At 42.2% G+C, this 17538-nt stretch overlaps 1 protein-coding gene across 1 annotated transcript in view; it reads right to left on the bottom strand.

Annotated features, from left to right (window-relative positions):
* The window catches only part of LOC112073180 (metabotropic glutamate receptor 7), a 45355-nt gene that overhangs the window by 14801 nt on the left and 13016 nt on the right, over positions 1 to 17538 (bottom strand). The window contains exon 4 of the mRNA XM_070440060.1: positions 4295 to 4432. Within this exon, the coding sequence (XP_070296161.1) occupies positions 4295 to 4432 (138 nt within the window). The remainder of the gene's footprint in view (positions 1 to 4294; positions 4433 to 17538) is intronic.

The following is a 17538-nucleotide window of genomic DNA, read 5'->3' as shown; positions in this document are numbered from 1 at the left end:
TATCCGGAGATTGTTAAAAATCTAGACTTGAGGATGACGAATAATGTTTTTTTAATGTCAATTAATTAAGTACAGATTCAAAAAAGTTATTTGTTATATCAAAAAAAGGTACTGTCTATCTCCGAGGTTGCTTTGGTTGAACGCTCTCACACCTCTCACACTGGAGGTAGATGTCTCATAGGAAATAGTGTACCCACCTAGAGATTGTACTTGGAGTTGTTAATCATGTTTTTAATGATAATCAAGTAATTGTGTCTTGTAATGTGTTAAAAGAAAAGGTACAGCAGTCACTGAAGCTACTGCAGTAATAGTGGAGGTGTCTTGTTAAAGGGGATTACGTATGGTAGGATACCGACAGGAAATGGCTGTTATTAATCATGTTTTCATGTTAATTAGTGCACTTGCCTCACTAAGAAATCTTACTGTTAAACTTTGACAAAAAACAGAGATGTTAGATAGTTTCAGTTCTAAGAAACATAAGTGATCTGCTGTCGGATATGAAAATGGATCTCGATGGTTGTACAGTCGTCTCAAAGAAAAGTGTGAAGGACCTCAGCATTATTCTGGACCCTGATTTCCCTCCTTTATGGACGAACATATAAAAAATATTTAAAGAGCAGCTTTTTTACATCTTCGAAAAATATTGGAAAAAATGTTGAGCCCAAAAATGCTGCTTTTGTAACTTCAAGATTAGTGTACTGCAATGCTCTACTCTCCGGCTACCCGGATAAAGTACTAAATAAACTTCAGTTAGTGCTAAACACGGCTGCTAGAATCTTGACTAGAACCAAAATATTTGATCATATTACTCCAGTGCTAGCCTCTCTACACTGACTTCCTGTTAAGGCCAGGGCTGATTTCAAGGTGTTACTGCTAACCAACAAAGCATTACATGGACTTGCTCCTACTAGACGATTTGGTCCTGCCGTACATACAGTGGGGAGAACAAGTATTTGATACACTGCCGATTTTGCAGGTTTTCCTACTTAAAAAGCATGTAGAGGTCTGTAATTTGTATCATAGGTACACTTCAACTGTGAGAGACAGAATCTAAACCAAAAATCCAGAAAATCACATTGTATGATTTTTAAGTAATTAATTAGCATTTTATTGCATGACATAAGTATTTGATCACCTACCAACCAGTAAGAATTCCGGCTCTCACAGACCTGTTAGTTTTGCTTTAAGAAGCCCTCCTGTTCTCCACTCATTACCTGTATTAACTGCACCTGTTTGAACTCGTTGGAGGCAGGGCTTTCTCCTATAGAGTTCCATTTTTATTAAATAGTCTGTCGATCCATGTGAAAGATGCAGACTCAGTCTCGACCTTTAAGTCTTAACTGAAGACTCATCTCTTCAGTAGGTCTTATGATTGAGTGTAGTTTGGCCCAGGGGTGCGAAGGTGAATGGCAAGGTACTGGATTGACAAACCTCCCTTGCTGTCTCTGCCTGGCCGGTTCCCCTCTCTCCACTGGGATTCTCTATCTCTGACCCTATTACAAGGGCTGAGTCACTGGTTCTCTCACGCTCTTCCATCATTACTGTCCTCGGCTCGTGCAGCGGAGGAGATCTTTGTGGACTATACTCGGCCTTGTCTCAGAGTAGTAAATTAGGGACCTGTTGATATCCCTTTGGTGGTGTGGGGGCTTTGCTTTTGCAAAGGTGGGTGGGGTTATATCCTGCCAGGTTCTCTGCCCTCCCCCCCCTCCCTATACCTACTGATTATGATTTGACCTTGCTGGTCATCTACAGTATGAACGTTTCAACAGCTTGAAGAACAATCTGGCCTAAAACCGGTACATATTTGCTAATTTGCATGTAAGTCGATATGTGGACACCACATTAACTGAGGGCCCTGGTTCTGACGGACATAGTTGTATATCTGTTTTTGAGCCTGTGTTACGAAGGACGTGAAATTTGAAACCACTTGACGCTGGGATGTACCTCCTACCATTTCATTCACTCTTACGACTGTCCATCAACTCCAGACTGAACGTTACCTCACAGCCACTGACAAAGCACATGCCTGCAGTCTTTACATCGTAGAGTAGCAGTAGAGAGTGGTTTCATCACTATAGCACATGTAGAGATTGAATTATAGCCATTAATCTAAAATCTTAAAAACTATTTTTGTTTGTCATAGATGGACAAGATTAGTATGAAATGAAAGGTGCATTTTTGTACAAGTTCAGGAAGCCAAGCTAGAGCTCTGTGAGACATTCACAACGATGGGACAGATGTTTTGATCAAGAGAGACCTTTAGAAAATACGAAGATTTTCTCTAACAGTAAACAAACAAATATGTATTTTACTGTTACAAGGAAGGTGAAATCTTATAGTTAATAGTTGTATCATTTGATTATACTATATTTAGAAAGAATATACAGTTGAAGTCAGAAGTTTACATACACTTAGGCTGGAGTTATTAAAACTTGTTTTTCAACCACTCGACGCATTTCTTGTTAACTATAGTTTTGGCAAGTCGGTTAGGACATCTACTTTGTGCGTGACACCTGTCATTTTTCCAACAATTGTTTACAGACAGATTATTTCACTTAGAATTCACTGTATCACAATTCCAGTGGGTCAGAATATAACATACACTAAGTTGACTGTGCCTTTAAACAGCTTGGAAAATTCCAGAAAATTATGTCATGGCTTTAGAAGCTTCTGATAGGCTAATTGACATAACTTGAGTCAATTGGAGGTGTACCTGTGGATATATTTCAAGGCCTACCTTCAAACGCAGTGCCTCTTTGCTTGACATCATGGGGAAATCAAAAGAAATCAGCTAAGACCTCAGAAAAATAATGTTGGACCTCCACAAGTCTGGTTCATCCTTGGGAGCAATTTCCAAACGCCTGAAGGTACCACGTTTATCTGTACGAACAATAGTACGCAAGTATAAACACCATGGGACCACACAGCCGTCATACCGCTCAGGAAGGAGTTCTGTCTCCTAGAGATGAACGTACTTTGGTACGAAAAGTGCAAATCAATCCCAGAACAACAGCAAAGGACCTTGTGAAGATGCTGGAGGAAACAGGTACAAAAGTATCTATATCCACAGTAAAACGAGTCCTATATCGACATAATAACTTGAAAGGCCTCTCAACAAGAAGAAGCCACTGCTAAATGTATTTGGCTAAGGTGTATGTAAACTTCTGACTTCAACTGTAAGTCAGTTCAAGTCTTATTGATACAGTTTTTGATGAATAGGAAATACATAATTTCAAATATTATTGAGTTATGTTTACAAATAATTTAATTAACAAAATAGTTAATTAAATGACACCTCCACCTACTGCACTATCACCAGATAAACATCACACGTGTAGTATTTCTTCATGTTTCCTGTGGCTAAACTATACCACACTTATTCCACAGAAAGAAACACCTTGTTTGTAGATGTATAATGTAATATCTGTTTTCTGACATTCTCATTAAGAATGCTTCAAGGCTTAACTTGTCAGTCTTCCACCGTGTCTCATCCAGCCTGCTGTGCCGGTAGTATTGTACAAGTCAATCATCCTGAAATACAGGCTGAGTCTCAAATGGCACCTTATTTTCTATGTAGTGCACTACTTTTGACCATGACTCATAGGAAATGCCATTTGGAATGCAGAACCCACAGCAGAGAGGAGATATGGATAGGGATGAAGCCAGGCTCATTATGTAATGGAAGGGCTCAGCTAAGCTCAGCTCGGACTAGGGGACTTGAGCTCTTCTTTATGGTGTCGCGTTCTAATGCAAGGGGACTTGAGCTCTTCTTTATGGTGTCGCGTTCTAATGCAAGGGGAAAAACTTGAAACAAACAAGAAAGAGAGTCATTGAAGAAGCAGCATGTTGTTTGGTGGGCAGTGATCTTCAATTCAATGAATCATACATATGAGACTGCAGTAGAGTAGGTTGCATGCACAGAAAGAAAACTGTTGTGGGTTGAACTTCCTCAGCAAAAGAGTGGTGTTCAATACCACTGCATTGATTTCAAACCCTATCATCCACACCTACAACAAGAGCACCAAGCCTTAGGGTGGTTACTGTACATCATTGCAGAGCGCAGAATAAAACATTACCAAGTGGTTTTCAGAGAACAGCAATGTGTTGCAGATCCTGTCATACACCTACTACAATGTCATGTGATTAAAGAGTTAAAATGTTTAGGGTAATAAAGTACAACCTTGTTGAGTTCTCCAAAATCTATTATATGCCTATGACCATTCCCTATGATTAAATAACAATATTTAATGGGTTTAAAGTACAACTTTGTCATGTGCAGCAACAAAATGGCTACCTGTGCACTTCCTGCTGGTGTCTTCCTTCTTGGAGGAACTCATTAGTTTACAGTTGAAGTTCTCCTCCCAGTATTCTGCGAACCAAACGTTCCTGCGGTTGTTCTCCAGCGTCCGCGATGTGAAGTATGCGTCAAACCCTGGAAATAAAAGACAGATAAGCAAGTCTTAGAACAAGTCTTAGAACAAGTCTTAGAACAAGTCTTAGAACAAGTCTTAGGCCTCAAGAGTATCTTTGTTTAACAATCCACTGTTTGTGTAGAAAAAAGGCATGTGGGCAAAAACCCCTCTAACTTAGACTGACTATACATTATTCCCATTACGTAAGACACTTTTACCTCCAAGCTTTATCAATGTCCAGTTCCTAGATCAGAATAGACCCTCGATCCCCTGCTGAAATAGACCCTGTGAAACCAATTGCACAAACACATCCATTCCCTGGCTGGCTCCATTGCCAATAGGGATGGAGCCTATACGTGTCAGGAATTAAAGCTGATGAGTAAATCAGTAGAACTGTCCTTCAGCCTTGAGCTTTGACATGACATCACCTTCTGGAACAGAGAATACATTTTTGCATCTTTTTGACACACGCTAGTTTGTTATTTTCCTATTTCAGATCTACTTTAAAATAGGACATCATTCTAGAGAGTTAAAATTTCTCTGTGTCTTTATATGCTTCTTCCAACCATAACACCGTCAAACCTGCTCCAATATAATGCATCACACCATGACCTTCCCCCAGCTTTGTTTCAATGGCCTAAAAAGGAGAACAGAGTTGCTAATAGATTCTAGTTTAATTGCCTCTCTTACAGTGTGTACCAGCGAGAGAGACTACAGGGGAAACCCAGTTAATCAATTGAACCTTGGCGACAACAGAGCAAAGTCTTCTGTTGTTTTTATAGCCAAGAATGGTTAAAACCCGAGTTTGCAGAGTTCTACAAGACTGACTGTTAGCCTACTGAGCTAAATCATTTGGCTTTACCTTAGGGGGAGCTAATGGAAGACTTCAGTGTCCATTACGTAACTGGATTACTGTCCTATCTCAATAATTGTATTGTGTAAAATCGATAGGTAGCATGAACGTCTATCATCTGGCAGTGTTAGTTAAAGATGTCCTTGCCCCATCAGTAATAACCACAATAACGTTTTGAGATTGAAATGATGATCCTGACCTTGTGAAAAAGCCCCCAGTTCAATTTATTTATTTTTTTATATATTTTTTAATTTAACCTTTATTTAAACTATAGTCCTGGTTCAATAAAGCAAGAGGTATGACATAATGACTACAACTTAAATAGATCCATTACAGAAAGACTCACACCCATCATCTCATAGGGTCGACGCACAATTGGCCCAGCGTCGTCCGGGTTAAAGGAGGGTTTGGCCGGGGTAGGCCGTCATTGTAAAAAAAATGATTTGGTCTTAACTGGCTAAATAAAGGTTAAATAACAGACGAACCTTGAATGAGAAGGAGATATTTGCACAACATTGTCAGTTAACAATGGAAATAAAGTAATATTTCTCCCACCATTGGTAACTGCCAACCAATACTGCTGCAGTAGCAAGTTGTTAATTATGGTGATAATAATTACAGCCTCCTAATTATAAAGGGGACATGACAACAAAGTGAACACAGTGAACACATAATGCTGACCCAGTGTGTGTTTGTGTGTTTTTGTGTGTGTGTCCATGTGTGTGTGTGTCCTGCGTGTGGTGTGTCCTGCTGGTCCGCGTGTGTGTGCCCTGCGTGTGTGTGTTGTGTGTGTGTGTGTGTTGTGTGTGTGTGTGTGTGTGTGTGTGTGTGTGTGTGTGTGTGTGTGTGTGTGTGTGTGTGTGTGTGTGTGTGTGTGTGTGTGTGTGGTTGTGTGTGTGTGTGTGTGTGTGTGTGTGTGTGTGTGTATACAAGGACTCCTCAGGTAACAGTGACAGTACTACCACATAAGATAAGGGCTCTGCCACTCCACGTCTCCCCAGACCAGAGTCCAGGAACGGACAAGAGACAAGCCATGTAGTGGTTGCTGGTAGGACATAAGATGTGATGACCACCTGAATGGCACCCTATTCCCTTTAAAGTGCACTACTTTTGACTAGGGCCCTATAGAGCTCTGGTCAAAAGTAGTGCACTACAAAGGGAATAGGGTGCCATTGTGGATGCATTCCAGGTAAATGCTGCTGTTAGCTGCTCTGAACCCTGTGTAGAGAAGAGGCTAACAGAATAACAGCACAGGTCACCATCCCTCAGTGAACACAGCAGCACCCTGTCACCACTCACAGTGTGTGCATCCCAAATGGCAATCTGTTCCCGACATAGCGCTCCGGTCAAAAGTAATGCACTACCCTATTGGGCTCTGGTCAAATGTAGTGCACTACAAAGCTAATAGGATGCCATTTGGGATGCAGACCACATATCTGTGTGATTCCCGCAGTACGGTGTCACTTCTCAATATGTATCTCTTCTGATCAGAGCGGTGATCTGGGGGGCTTAACGCCGCATGGCCCGCATGGCTAACACCGTGAGATGTCCAGTACCGAACGACATCAAAGTAAATAACCCCCTTTTATCTACAAGCACCCGGTACCAACACACTTAGCCACTTCTCTGTTTTTGTGCTTTACAACTTTGATTCAGAGACATGAAAGAGACTGTGATAATAACATGAACGCTATTAAAACAGCTTAGTACTTTTTGCGAATTCCAAAATGTACTTTAAAAAAACCCAGCAACATTTGAAATTGTTTTTTTTTTAAATCAATCAAAATGATACAACTGGACATGTTAAAGGCCTGTAATAACATAAACTAACTGAAGCAGATCTATGAGTGTGTTGTTGTATTGAGAACATGTACTTTATGTTTTCAATTAGGTGTAAAAATGCTCCCTTCAGAGAAAGAGAAACAGAAAATAAGGGATGATTGGAGAAGGCAGTTGGACTGTTTGCAGAGGACTGAAAGACTGGTGGAGTGATACACATTAATGGCATTGTTAGGAGATGGAGGAAAGAATTGAGGATGGGGTTTTTGTGAGAGAGAGAGAGAGAGAGAGTGAGAGAGAGTGAATTGAATTGTGAGAGTCAGAGACAGAGAGAAAGAGGGAGAGAGAGTGAGAGAAGACTGGTGAAAATTGAATTGTGAGAGAGAGATAAAGAGAGAGAGAAAAGAGAGAGAGTGAAAGTTGATTGTGAGAGAGATAGAAGAGAGAGAGCCGAGAGAGAGCGAGAGAGAGAGCGAGCGAAGAGAGCAAGAGAGAAGAGAGAGAGCGAGAGAGAGACAGAGAGAGAGAGAGCGAGAGAGAGCGAGAGAGAAGAGCGAGAGAGAAGAGAGAGAGAGGAGAGCGGTGAAAGAGAGATAGCGAGAGAGTGCGAGAGAGAGCGAGAGAGAGCTTGAATTGAATTGAGAGAGACGGAGAGAGAGAAAGAGGGAGAGAGAGAGTGAGAGTGATTTGAATTGTGAGAGACAGAGACAGAGAGAGAGAGAAAGAGAGAGTGAGAGAGAGGAAGAGTGGGAGAGTGAGAGAGAAAGAGTGGGAGAGTGAGAGAGAAAGAGTGGGAGAGTGAGAGAGAAAGAGCGAGAGAGAGAGAGCGAAAGAGAGAGCGAAAGAGAGTGCGAGAGAGAGTGTGAGAGAGAGTGAGAGAGAGTGTGAGAGAGAGAGAGAGAGAGAGAAGGCACTTCAGGAAATAAAAAAATATCTCTGGCTTCTTCCTCTACCTTCTGCATTATGTATGCCCTGCAATTATCTACAAGGGAAAAATGTAAAGCACAAATTACACTCTGATTAATCATTGTAATCATTTGTCTGACTAGTGGTTGAAAGAACATTTCATTTGGATATGCATTTACATCCCTACCGTCGGCAACTCCTTTTTTCATTTCAACTCAAGTGGATTCTAATCTAATCCACTTAGTCTGTCTGTCTACACGAGGCTGAGAAATGAGGGACGGCTTTATGTTACTGTTAGCGTTGGTTGGGTAGATACAGCCCTGTCTGAGAAGCGTTTTAAATGTTTCATGCTTCAAAACTACAACAAGTGTTCTGTCTCAGCCTCGTCTCCCAACCGTGACAATACGATAATTGGAAGTTACAAACAAAAATAATGTGACATTCGTTTTTTTTTTCTTTGTTTGCAAAATGTGCACCTCAGACTAGCTTTATTATATGAAATATTGAAAGGTTTGAGAGCATGATTGCCGGTCTTTCCTGGTTATGAAATTTGATTCATCTTTTCGAGTATTAATACTAGTATGTGTCTGTCAAGCCTGTAGAGTTCATATGTTAGAATGATGCTCAAAACATCATGTTCGCTAGTTATTAACCAAAAACAATAACTGATTTCTCCGTTTTTAACAGATAACTGTTTTTTAACAGATGAATATACAAATATCCGGTTAAAAGTACAAATGAATTGATAGTATTGTTAAGCATGTAAGCTGTGGGAAACGGTGAGTGAGTAGGGATCTGATTAGACACGGGAACTATCCATAAGGCTCTGGTCAAAAGTAATACAGCATGTAGAGAAGAGGGAAGACTTCAATCTTCAGGACAATAGAAAACAGAATCTGTGACATCTGAAGCACACTGAGAACATTTGATAACAGAAATGGGGTGTGGTGTGTGTGTGTGTGGTGTGTGTGGTGTGTGTGTGTGTGTGTGTGTGTGTGTGTGTGTGTGTGTGTTGGAGTTACACAGAGGACCGTCATAACAGAGCATCTGAAGCTCAGACCTCAGAGGAAACTGACATGATATGTGTTCTTCACTGTCATTTATTAAAACAGCACATCAATTGGATACACGGACAAAAAGGTACAATAACTATCCAACATGTGTGGATTGTAAATAGTTTACGTTCGTCGTGTAAAGTGGAGTTTCCTCTGTCATAGTCTTCCATGGTATGTCACATCCCTTACAACCTAGAGGACTACTGTTGCCCCTGATCAACAACCTAGTTTACTGGTGATGTCACGTCCCTTACAACCTAGAGGACTACTGTTGCCCCCTGATCAACAACCTAGTTTACTGGTGATGTCACATCCCTTACAACCTAGAGGACTACTGTTGCACCCTGATCAACAACCTAGTTTACTGGTGATGTCACATCCCTTACAACCTAGAGGACTACTGTTGCCCCTGATCAACAACCTAGTTTACTGGTGATGTCACATCCCTTACAACCTAGAGGACTACTGTTGCCCCTGATCAACAACCTAGTTTACTGTATGTCACATCCCTTACAACCTAGAGGACTACTGTTGCCCCTGATCAACAACCTAGTTTACTGGTGATGTCACGTCCCTTACAACCTAGAGGACTACTGTTGCACCCTGATCAACAACCTAGTTTACTGGTGATGTCACATCCCTTACAACCTAGAGGACTACTGTTGCCCCTGATCAACAACCTAGTTTACTGGTGATGTCACATCCCTTACAACCAGAGGACTACTGTTGCCCCCTGATCAACAACCTAGTTTACTGGTGATGTCACATCCTTACAACCTAGAGGACTACTGTTGCCCCTGATCAACAACCTAGTTTACTGGTGAGTCACATCCTTACAACCTAGAGGACTACTGTTGCCCCTGATCAACAACCTAGTTTACTGGTGATGTCACGTCCTTACAACCTAGAGGACTACTGTTGCCCCCTGATCAACAACCTAGTTTACTGGTGATTTCACATCCCTTAAAAACTAGAGGACTACTGTTGCCCCCTGATCAACAACCTAGTTTACTGGTGATGTCACATCCCTTAAACCTAGAGGACTACTGTTGCCCCCTGATCAACAACCTAGTTTACTGGTGATGTCACATCCCTAAACCTAGAGACTACTGTTGCCCCTGATCAACAACCTAGTTTACTGGTGATGTCACATCCCTTACAACCTAGAGGACTACTGTTGCCCCTGATCAACAACCTATTTACTGTTATGTCACGTCCCTTACAACCTAGAGACTACTGTTGCCCCCTGATCAACAACTCAGTTTACTGGTGATGTCACGTCCCTTACAACCTAGAGGACTACTGTTGCCCCTGATCAACAACCTAGTTTACTGGTGATGTCACATCCCTACAACCTAGAGGACTACTGTTCCCCCTGATCAACAACCTAGTTTACTGGTGATGTCACGTCCCTTACAACCTAGAGGACTACTGTTGCCCCCTGATCAACAACCTAGTTTACTGGTGATGTCACATCCCTTACAACCTAGAGGACTACTGTTGCACCTGATCAACAACCTAGTTTACTGTGTATGTCACATCCCTTACAACCTAGAGGACTACTGTTGCCCCTGATCAACAACCTAGTTTACTGGTGATGTCACATCCCTTACAACCTAGAGGACTACTGTTCCCCCTGATCAACAACCTAGTTTACTGTGATGTCACATCCCTTACAACCTAGAGGACTACTGTTGCCCCGATCAACAACCTAGTTTACTGGTGATGTCACGTCCCTTACAACCTAGAGGACTACTGTTCACCCTGATCAACAACCTAGTTTACTGGTGATGTCACATCCCTTACAACCTAGAGGACTACTGTTGCCCCCTGATCAACAACCTAGTTTACTGGTGATGTCACATCCCTTACAACCAAGAGGACTACTGTTGCCCCCTGATCAACAACCTAGTTTACTGGTGATGTCACATCCCTTACAACCTAGAGACTACTGTTGCCCCCTGATCAACAACCTAGTTTACTGGTGATGTCACATCCCTTACAACCTAGAGGACTACTTGCCCCCTGATCAACAACCTAGTTTATCTTGATGTCACGTCCCTTACAACCTGAGGACTACTGTTGCCCCCTGATCAACAACCTAGTTTACTGGTGATGTCACATCCCTAAAACCTAGAGGACTACTGTTGCCCCTGATCAACAACCTAGTTTACTGGTGATGTCACATCCCTTAAAACCTAGAGGACTACTGTTGCCCCCTGATCAACAACCTAGTTTACTGGTGATGTCACATCCTTAAAACCTAGAGGACTACTGTTCCCCCTGATCAACAACCTAGTTTACTGGTGATGTCACATCCCTTACAACCTAGAGGACTACTGTTGCCCCCTGATCAACAACCTAGTTTACTGGTGATGTCACGTCCCTTACAACCTAGAGGACTACTGTTGCCCCCTGATCAACAACCTAGTTTACTGGTTAGTCACATCCCTTACAAACCTAGAGGACTACTGTTGCACCCTGATCAACAACCTAGTTTACTGGTGATGTCACATCCCTTACAACCTAGAGGACTACTGTTGCCCCCTGATCAACAACCTAGTTTACTGGTGATGTCACATCCCTTACAACCTAGAGACTACTGTTGCCCCCTGATCAACAACCTAGTTTACTGGTGATGTCACGTCCCTTACAACCTAGAGGACTACTGTTGCCCCTGATCAACAACCTAGTTTACTGTGATGTCACATCCCTTACAACCTAGAGGACTACTGTTGCCCCCTGATCAACAACCTAGTTTACTGGTCCAGTTGACAGCTGACTTCAAGGTGCAAGGTGTCAAGGTGGAAACATAAGGGATCAAATCCAAGGCTGGTTGGTAAATGTTACATCGTCCCAGCATTATGGTTTGGGTTTGCTGTGCATGTTAGTGTTATAGCAGTCGTGTTGAGTTTTCTGTATTCGGACAGAACGCTGTTGATAGGAGCTCATACATTCCTGGAGACAAGTATTGAGCCGCCTGCTCATGGAAAACCTATAACAACAAGTGGCCAAATAAAACACACACAGCCTGGGTCACTGTGAAAGTCAGAGGCAAGCTGTGATTCTAATAGCTGAACGTAAAACTACATTTTGGTCCATGCAGATTTAGATTTAAATCCTAAAGGAATACCTAATTTCTCAAAGTGTGAGAATCTAGTTAACCGATGGTTCTGAGATACGGGAAACCAGCTGGTGGAGAAGTACATAGGATTTTACCTTTTCAAGTATCAAGGCTGGTGATAACAGTAGCATCTGAAATATGAATCTCCGCACCACGTGACCGACCAGACAAAACTAGGAGGCTAGTATATCTAGCCTGAGATGCTAAACAGAAATGGAGGTACCACATATTCGGTGAGTCTGAGACTATACATCTACAGTCCTATATAAAATAACCTAACTCCCTATGAAATTTATATTTCAATTGAGGGCCTTCATCTTACATGGGAGCCGTGTTTCCTACTCTATATTAAGCCAGGCTAGTAAAACGTCATGACTCATTGTGACTATAACTTATATAGGCCCAAATATACAACAGTGAACACAGTGGACTAAACCAATAGGAGGACTAGAAATATAGGACGCTACTTGGAACCCGGAACTAAGTGAAGTGTCGGCTTAAAAGCCGTGAACTGACCCTTAGACAACACTCGTTCTTTCCGAGAAAAACCTGACCGAGGACAAAAACTATTTGGTACACTCTCATAACCGGACAAGACAACTTGAAACAAGCTAAACGCGTGACTCAGGGGACAAGAATATGAAAGCCGTTGTATACAAAACAGACCCTATGATCACACTCTTTATCCCGTCTAGGAGAGACCTCTATCAAATGAAACAATCTGAAGGTAGCGCTCATTGAAAGCTTGTTTTGAGTTAGACGGCAAGGAGTATAATATCAATGCATGCTATAAGAGCGCTGAAACACAGGACAAACTCAATTAGGCCCATTAAAACTACTCATCTCCAGAACAATAACTTAGTGCCATTCCCATTCCATACCTGCCAGAGATTCATATCTAATTTGATTGCTTTATGAGTAGAGCCATGTGAACCAGGACTAAACTATAATGACGTTTTTCCTCAGCTTATATTAAAATCAATGACATGATCAATTACTATCAAAATACAGACACAAAACATCCCGGCTGAGATCCAAGGTACTAAAACTGAACTACGTCATAAAGTCAGCGTGACCAGTGAGACAAACTAGTGTATTTTATTAACCCTGGTGAACCATGTACACCCAGGTAGCCGTGCTATAATCAAGGACATCATACCACATAGTATAATTGCTTAGATATTAAAAGCTGACCTATTCATCAAACAGTAGTGTCCTATACACTGACCAGAGCAAATCTATATGTATAACTACTTACGCAGGAAAACTAGTCTAGGGGTTTAGCTATTAAACTAGGATCCTTTAAACTTGATAGAATTAACACAGTGACCTAGTATTCAGAGACGATATAATAGGGCTAAACCACTTACAAGGATCTAAATACAGTAGTTTATAACCTGACCGGACAAACTAGTAGTGGATAAGTAACCAGGACAAACTAGTAGGGCTATAACTTGACCAGGACAAACTAGTAGGGTTATAAACCTGACCAGACAAATAGAGGAAGTATTATATAACTTGACCAGGACAAACTAGTAGGGCTATAACTTGACCAGGACAAACTAGTAGGGATATAACAGGACAAACTAGTAGGGTTATAACTTGACCAGGACAAACTAGTAGGGCTATAACAGGACCAGGACAAACTAGTGGATCCATAACTTGACCAGGACAAACTAGTAGGGTTATAACAGGACAAACTAGTAGGGTTATAACAGGACCAGGACAAACTAGTAGGGCTATAACCTGACCGGGACAATGTAGTGGGGCTATAACAGGACCAGGACAAAGTAGTCAGGCTATAACTAGACCAGGACAAACTAGTGGGGCTATAACAGGACCAGGACAAACTAGTGGGGCTATAACCTGACCAGGACAATGTAGTGGGGCTATAACAGGACCAGGACAAAGTAGTAGGGCTATAACAGGACCAGGACAAAGTAGTGGGGCTATAACAGGACCAGGACAAAGTAGTGGGGCTATAACAGGACCATGACAAAGTAGTGGGGCTATAACAGGACCAGGACAAACTAGTGGGGCTATATCTAGGACCACAATTCTTCCTGGTTATGTCACATTCCTTGAAATTCTTTTTCCATTAGCTCAAAATGCTACGGAGGAGCTGGGATGGTTAACCTGATCAGTGTCACAGCTCAAAGCATCTCTTCCCCGTTCTCTCATTGTTTGTCACTTTGGAACACTCTACCAATTCCACCAGAGCTATCTATTGTGACAGGCTGCCAGTGGGAATTCAGGACAAGCTAGCTAACTGGTATGGTACTGCAAGGCAGGGAGACACACTGAGAGCTAGCTAACTGGTACACAACACATCCACAAGCCTCCAGGGTATGGTACTGTAAGGCAGGCATACAGTATGAGCTAGCTAACTGGTTCACAACCCATACACAAAACATTCAGGGTAGGGTAAGCTAGGCAAGTAAGCCGGCTAGACAACTGGTACACAAGCATCACAAGCCAGGGTCACACAGTACAAGCTAGCTAACCGGTAAACAATGCATCCAGACTACTGCAAGTCTGCCCACACATAGAACGAGCTAGCTAACTGGAAAGTCAGCCATACATCTCCATGAATACACACAGTCCTCCAAACTGAATGAATACAGAAGATTGAGGATCAGTGGGATCAAATCAAATCAAAACTTATTGGTCACATACACATGGTTAGCATACGTTATTGGTCAAATACACATGGTTAGCAGATGTTAATGGTCACATACACATGGTTAGCAGATGTTATTGGTCACATACACATGGTTAGCAGATGTTATTGGTCACATACACACAACAGCAGATGTTAATCCGAGTATAGCGAAATGCTTGTGCTTCTAGTTCTGACCGTGCAGTAATATCTAACAAGTAATCTAACAATTTCACAACAACTACCTTATACACACAAGTGTAAAGGAATGATTATTAAGAATATGTACATATAAATATATGGATGAGCGATGGCCGAACGGCATAGGCAAGATGCAGTAGATGGTATAGAGTACAGTATATACATATGAGATGAATAATGTAGGGTATGTAAACATTATATAAAGTGGAATCCTTGGATCCTTTGGAGCCCAAAACCTTCCTATAACAATACCCAGTTGAAATGCACAACAATGGCACAGCAGTGTCTGTGCTGAGGTAAGTGTGCGAAAGGGACATCAATCTCTTTGGATGTTTTTAACGTTGACCAAAGATTAAAATCCGCCTATCTTTCTCACAGAAACAGCAGGGCTGTGTTTGAAACAAAGGACAAGGAAAGCCAGTTGAAAGCTGATATAGAGCCTTTGTGTTCTTTTTTTGTCTCAGTCAGAGCTGAGTGTGCTGTCTGTTAGTGATATGGGACTGACAAATGGGAGGTCCAAAATACTCACTCTGCCAGACTGTCTGGTTTCAACCCCAAAAAACACCTTATTCTCTTCACAGTGCACTCCATTTGACCAGGGCTTACAGGGATCTGGTCAAATGGAGTGCTCTATCTAGGGAATAGGATGCCAATTGGAACACAGCCTCAGTTTATCCTGTACAGACGACTACGCTAGACCTCTTTCATGTCAACACATTCACACCTAGTTTATTTTGTCTCCAGGTTTCAAAAAATATAAACACTGGGTATTTGCAGAATAAATGAAGGAGTCATCACATGTTGACAATCCATTCCACTCCAGTTTTTTGAACGCATTGCTCCCAGACTACAGCTTTGATGGGCAGGTGAGTTCTTCAGAGAACACACAGCACCTTTGTCATAGAGCATCATTTAACTAAAACACACAGCACCTTTGTCATAGACCATCATTTAGGTTCAACACACCATCATCAAAGAATCCTACTACACCGGCTCTGACACTCTTCAGATGTGGCAGGGCTTGAAAACTATTACGGACTACAAAGGGGAAACGCAGCCGCGAGCCTTTTATGCTCGCTTCGAGGCAAGCAACACTGAAGCACGCATGAGAGCACCAGCTGTTCTGGATGACTGTGATAAAGCTCTCGGTAGCCGATGTGAGCAAAATCTTAAAACAGGTCAACATTCACAAAGCCGTAGGGCCAGATGGATTACCAGGACATCTACTCAAAGCACGCACAGACCAACTGACATTTTCAACCTCTCCCTGACCGAGTCTGTAATACCTACATGTTTCAAGCAGACCATCATAGTCCCTGTGCCCAAGGAAGCAAAGGTAACCTGCATAAATGATTACCACCTTGTAGCACTCGTCAGTAGCCATGAAGTGCTTTGAAAGGCTTCGTGCTTAGTCCCCTCCTGTACTCCCTGTTCACCCACGACTGCGCGGCCGAACACGACTCCAACACCTTTATTAAGTGTGCTGACTACACAGCAGTGGTAGACCTGATCACCAACAACAATGACACAATGGTCAGAAACCTGGCAGTGTGGTGCCAGGACCACAACCTCTCCCTCAATGTGAACAAGACAAAGGAGCTGATTGTGGACTACAGGAAAAGGCGGGCCAAACAGGCCCCCATTAACATCGACGGGGCTGTAGTTGATTGGGTCGAGAGTTTCAAGTTCCTTGGTGTCCACATCACCAACAAACTATCATTGTCCAAACACACCAAGACAGTCATGAAGAGGGCACGACAACACCTTGTTCGCCTCAGGAGACTGAAAAGATTTGGCATGGGTCCCCAGATACTCCAAAAGTTCTACAGCTGCACCATCGAGAGCATCCTGACTGGTTGCATCACCACCTGGTATGGTAACTCCTCAGCATCCAACCGTGAGGCGCTACGGAGGGTAGTGCGTACGGCTAAGTGCATCACTGGGGCTAAGCTTCCTGCCATCCAAGACCTATATACTAGGCGGTGTCAGAGGAAAGCCCAAAAATTGTCAAAGACTCCATTCACCAAAGTAATTTTATTTATTTTACCTTTATTTAACTAGGCAAGTCAGTTAAGAACAAATTCTAACTTTCAGTGACGTCCTAGGAACAGTGGGTTCAATGCCTTGATCAGGGGCAGAACAACAGATTTTTACCTTGTCAGCTCGGGGATTCGATCTTGCAACCTTTCTAGTTACAAGTCCAATGCTCTAACCACTAGGCTACGCTGTCACCCCAAAAAGGATCCATAACAGCTTCTACCCCTAAGCAATAAGACTGCTGAAAAATGTATCAAATGGCCACCGGATTATTTACATTGACACCCACCCCCCAAACTACATTTGTTTTTTACACTGCTTTTACACGCTGTTTATTATCTATGCATAGTCACTTCACCTCCTACCTATATGTGCAAATTAACTCAACCAACCTGTACCCCCGCACATTGACTCGGTACCGGTACCCCCTGTATATAGCCTACTTTTGTTATTTTATTGTGTTACTTTTTATATATGTTTTTACTTTAGTTAATTTGTTTAATATTTTCTTA

This window comes from Salvelinus sp. IW2-2015, unplaced genomic scaffold, assembly GCF_002910315.2.
Source record: "Salvelinus sp. IW2-2015 unplaced genomic scaffold, ASM291031v2 Un_scaffold2180, whole genome shotgun sequence".
Classification (NCBI taxonomy): domain Eukaryota; kingdom Metazoa; phylum Chordata; class Actinopteri; order Salmoniformes; family Salmonidae; genus Salvelinus; species Salvelinus sp. IW2-2015.
This window is presented reverse-complemented; position numbering and strand designations above follow the sequence as displayed.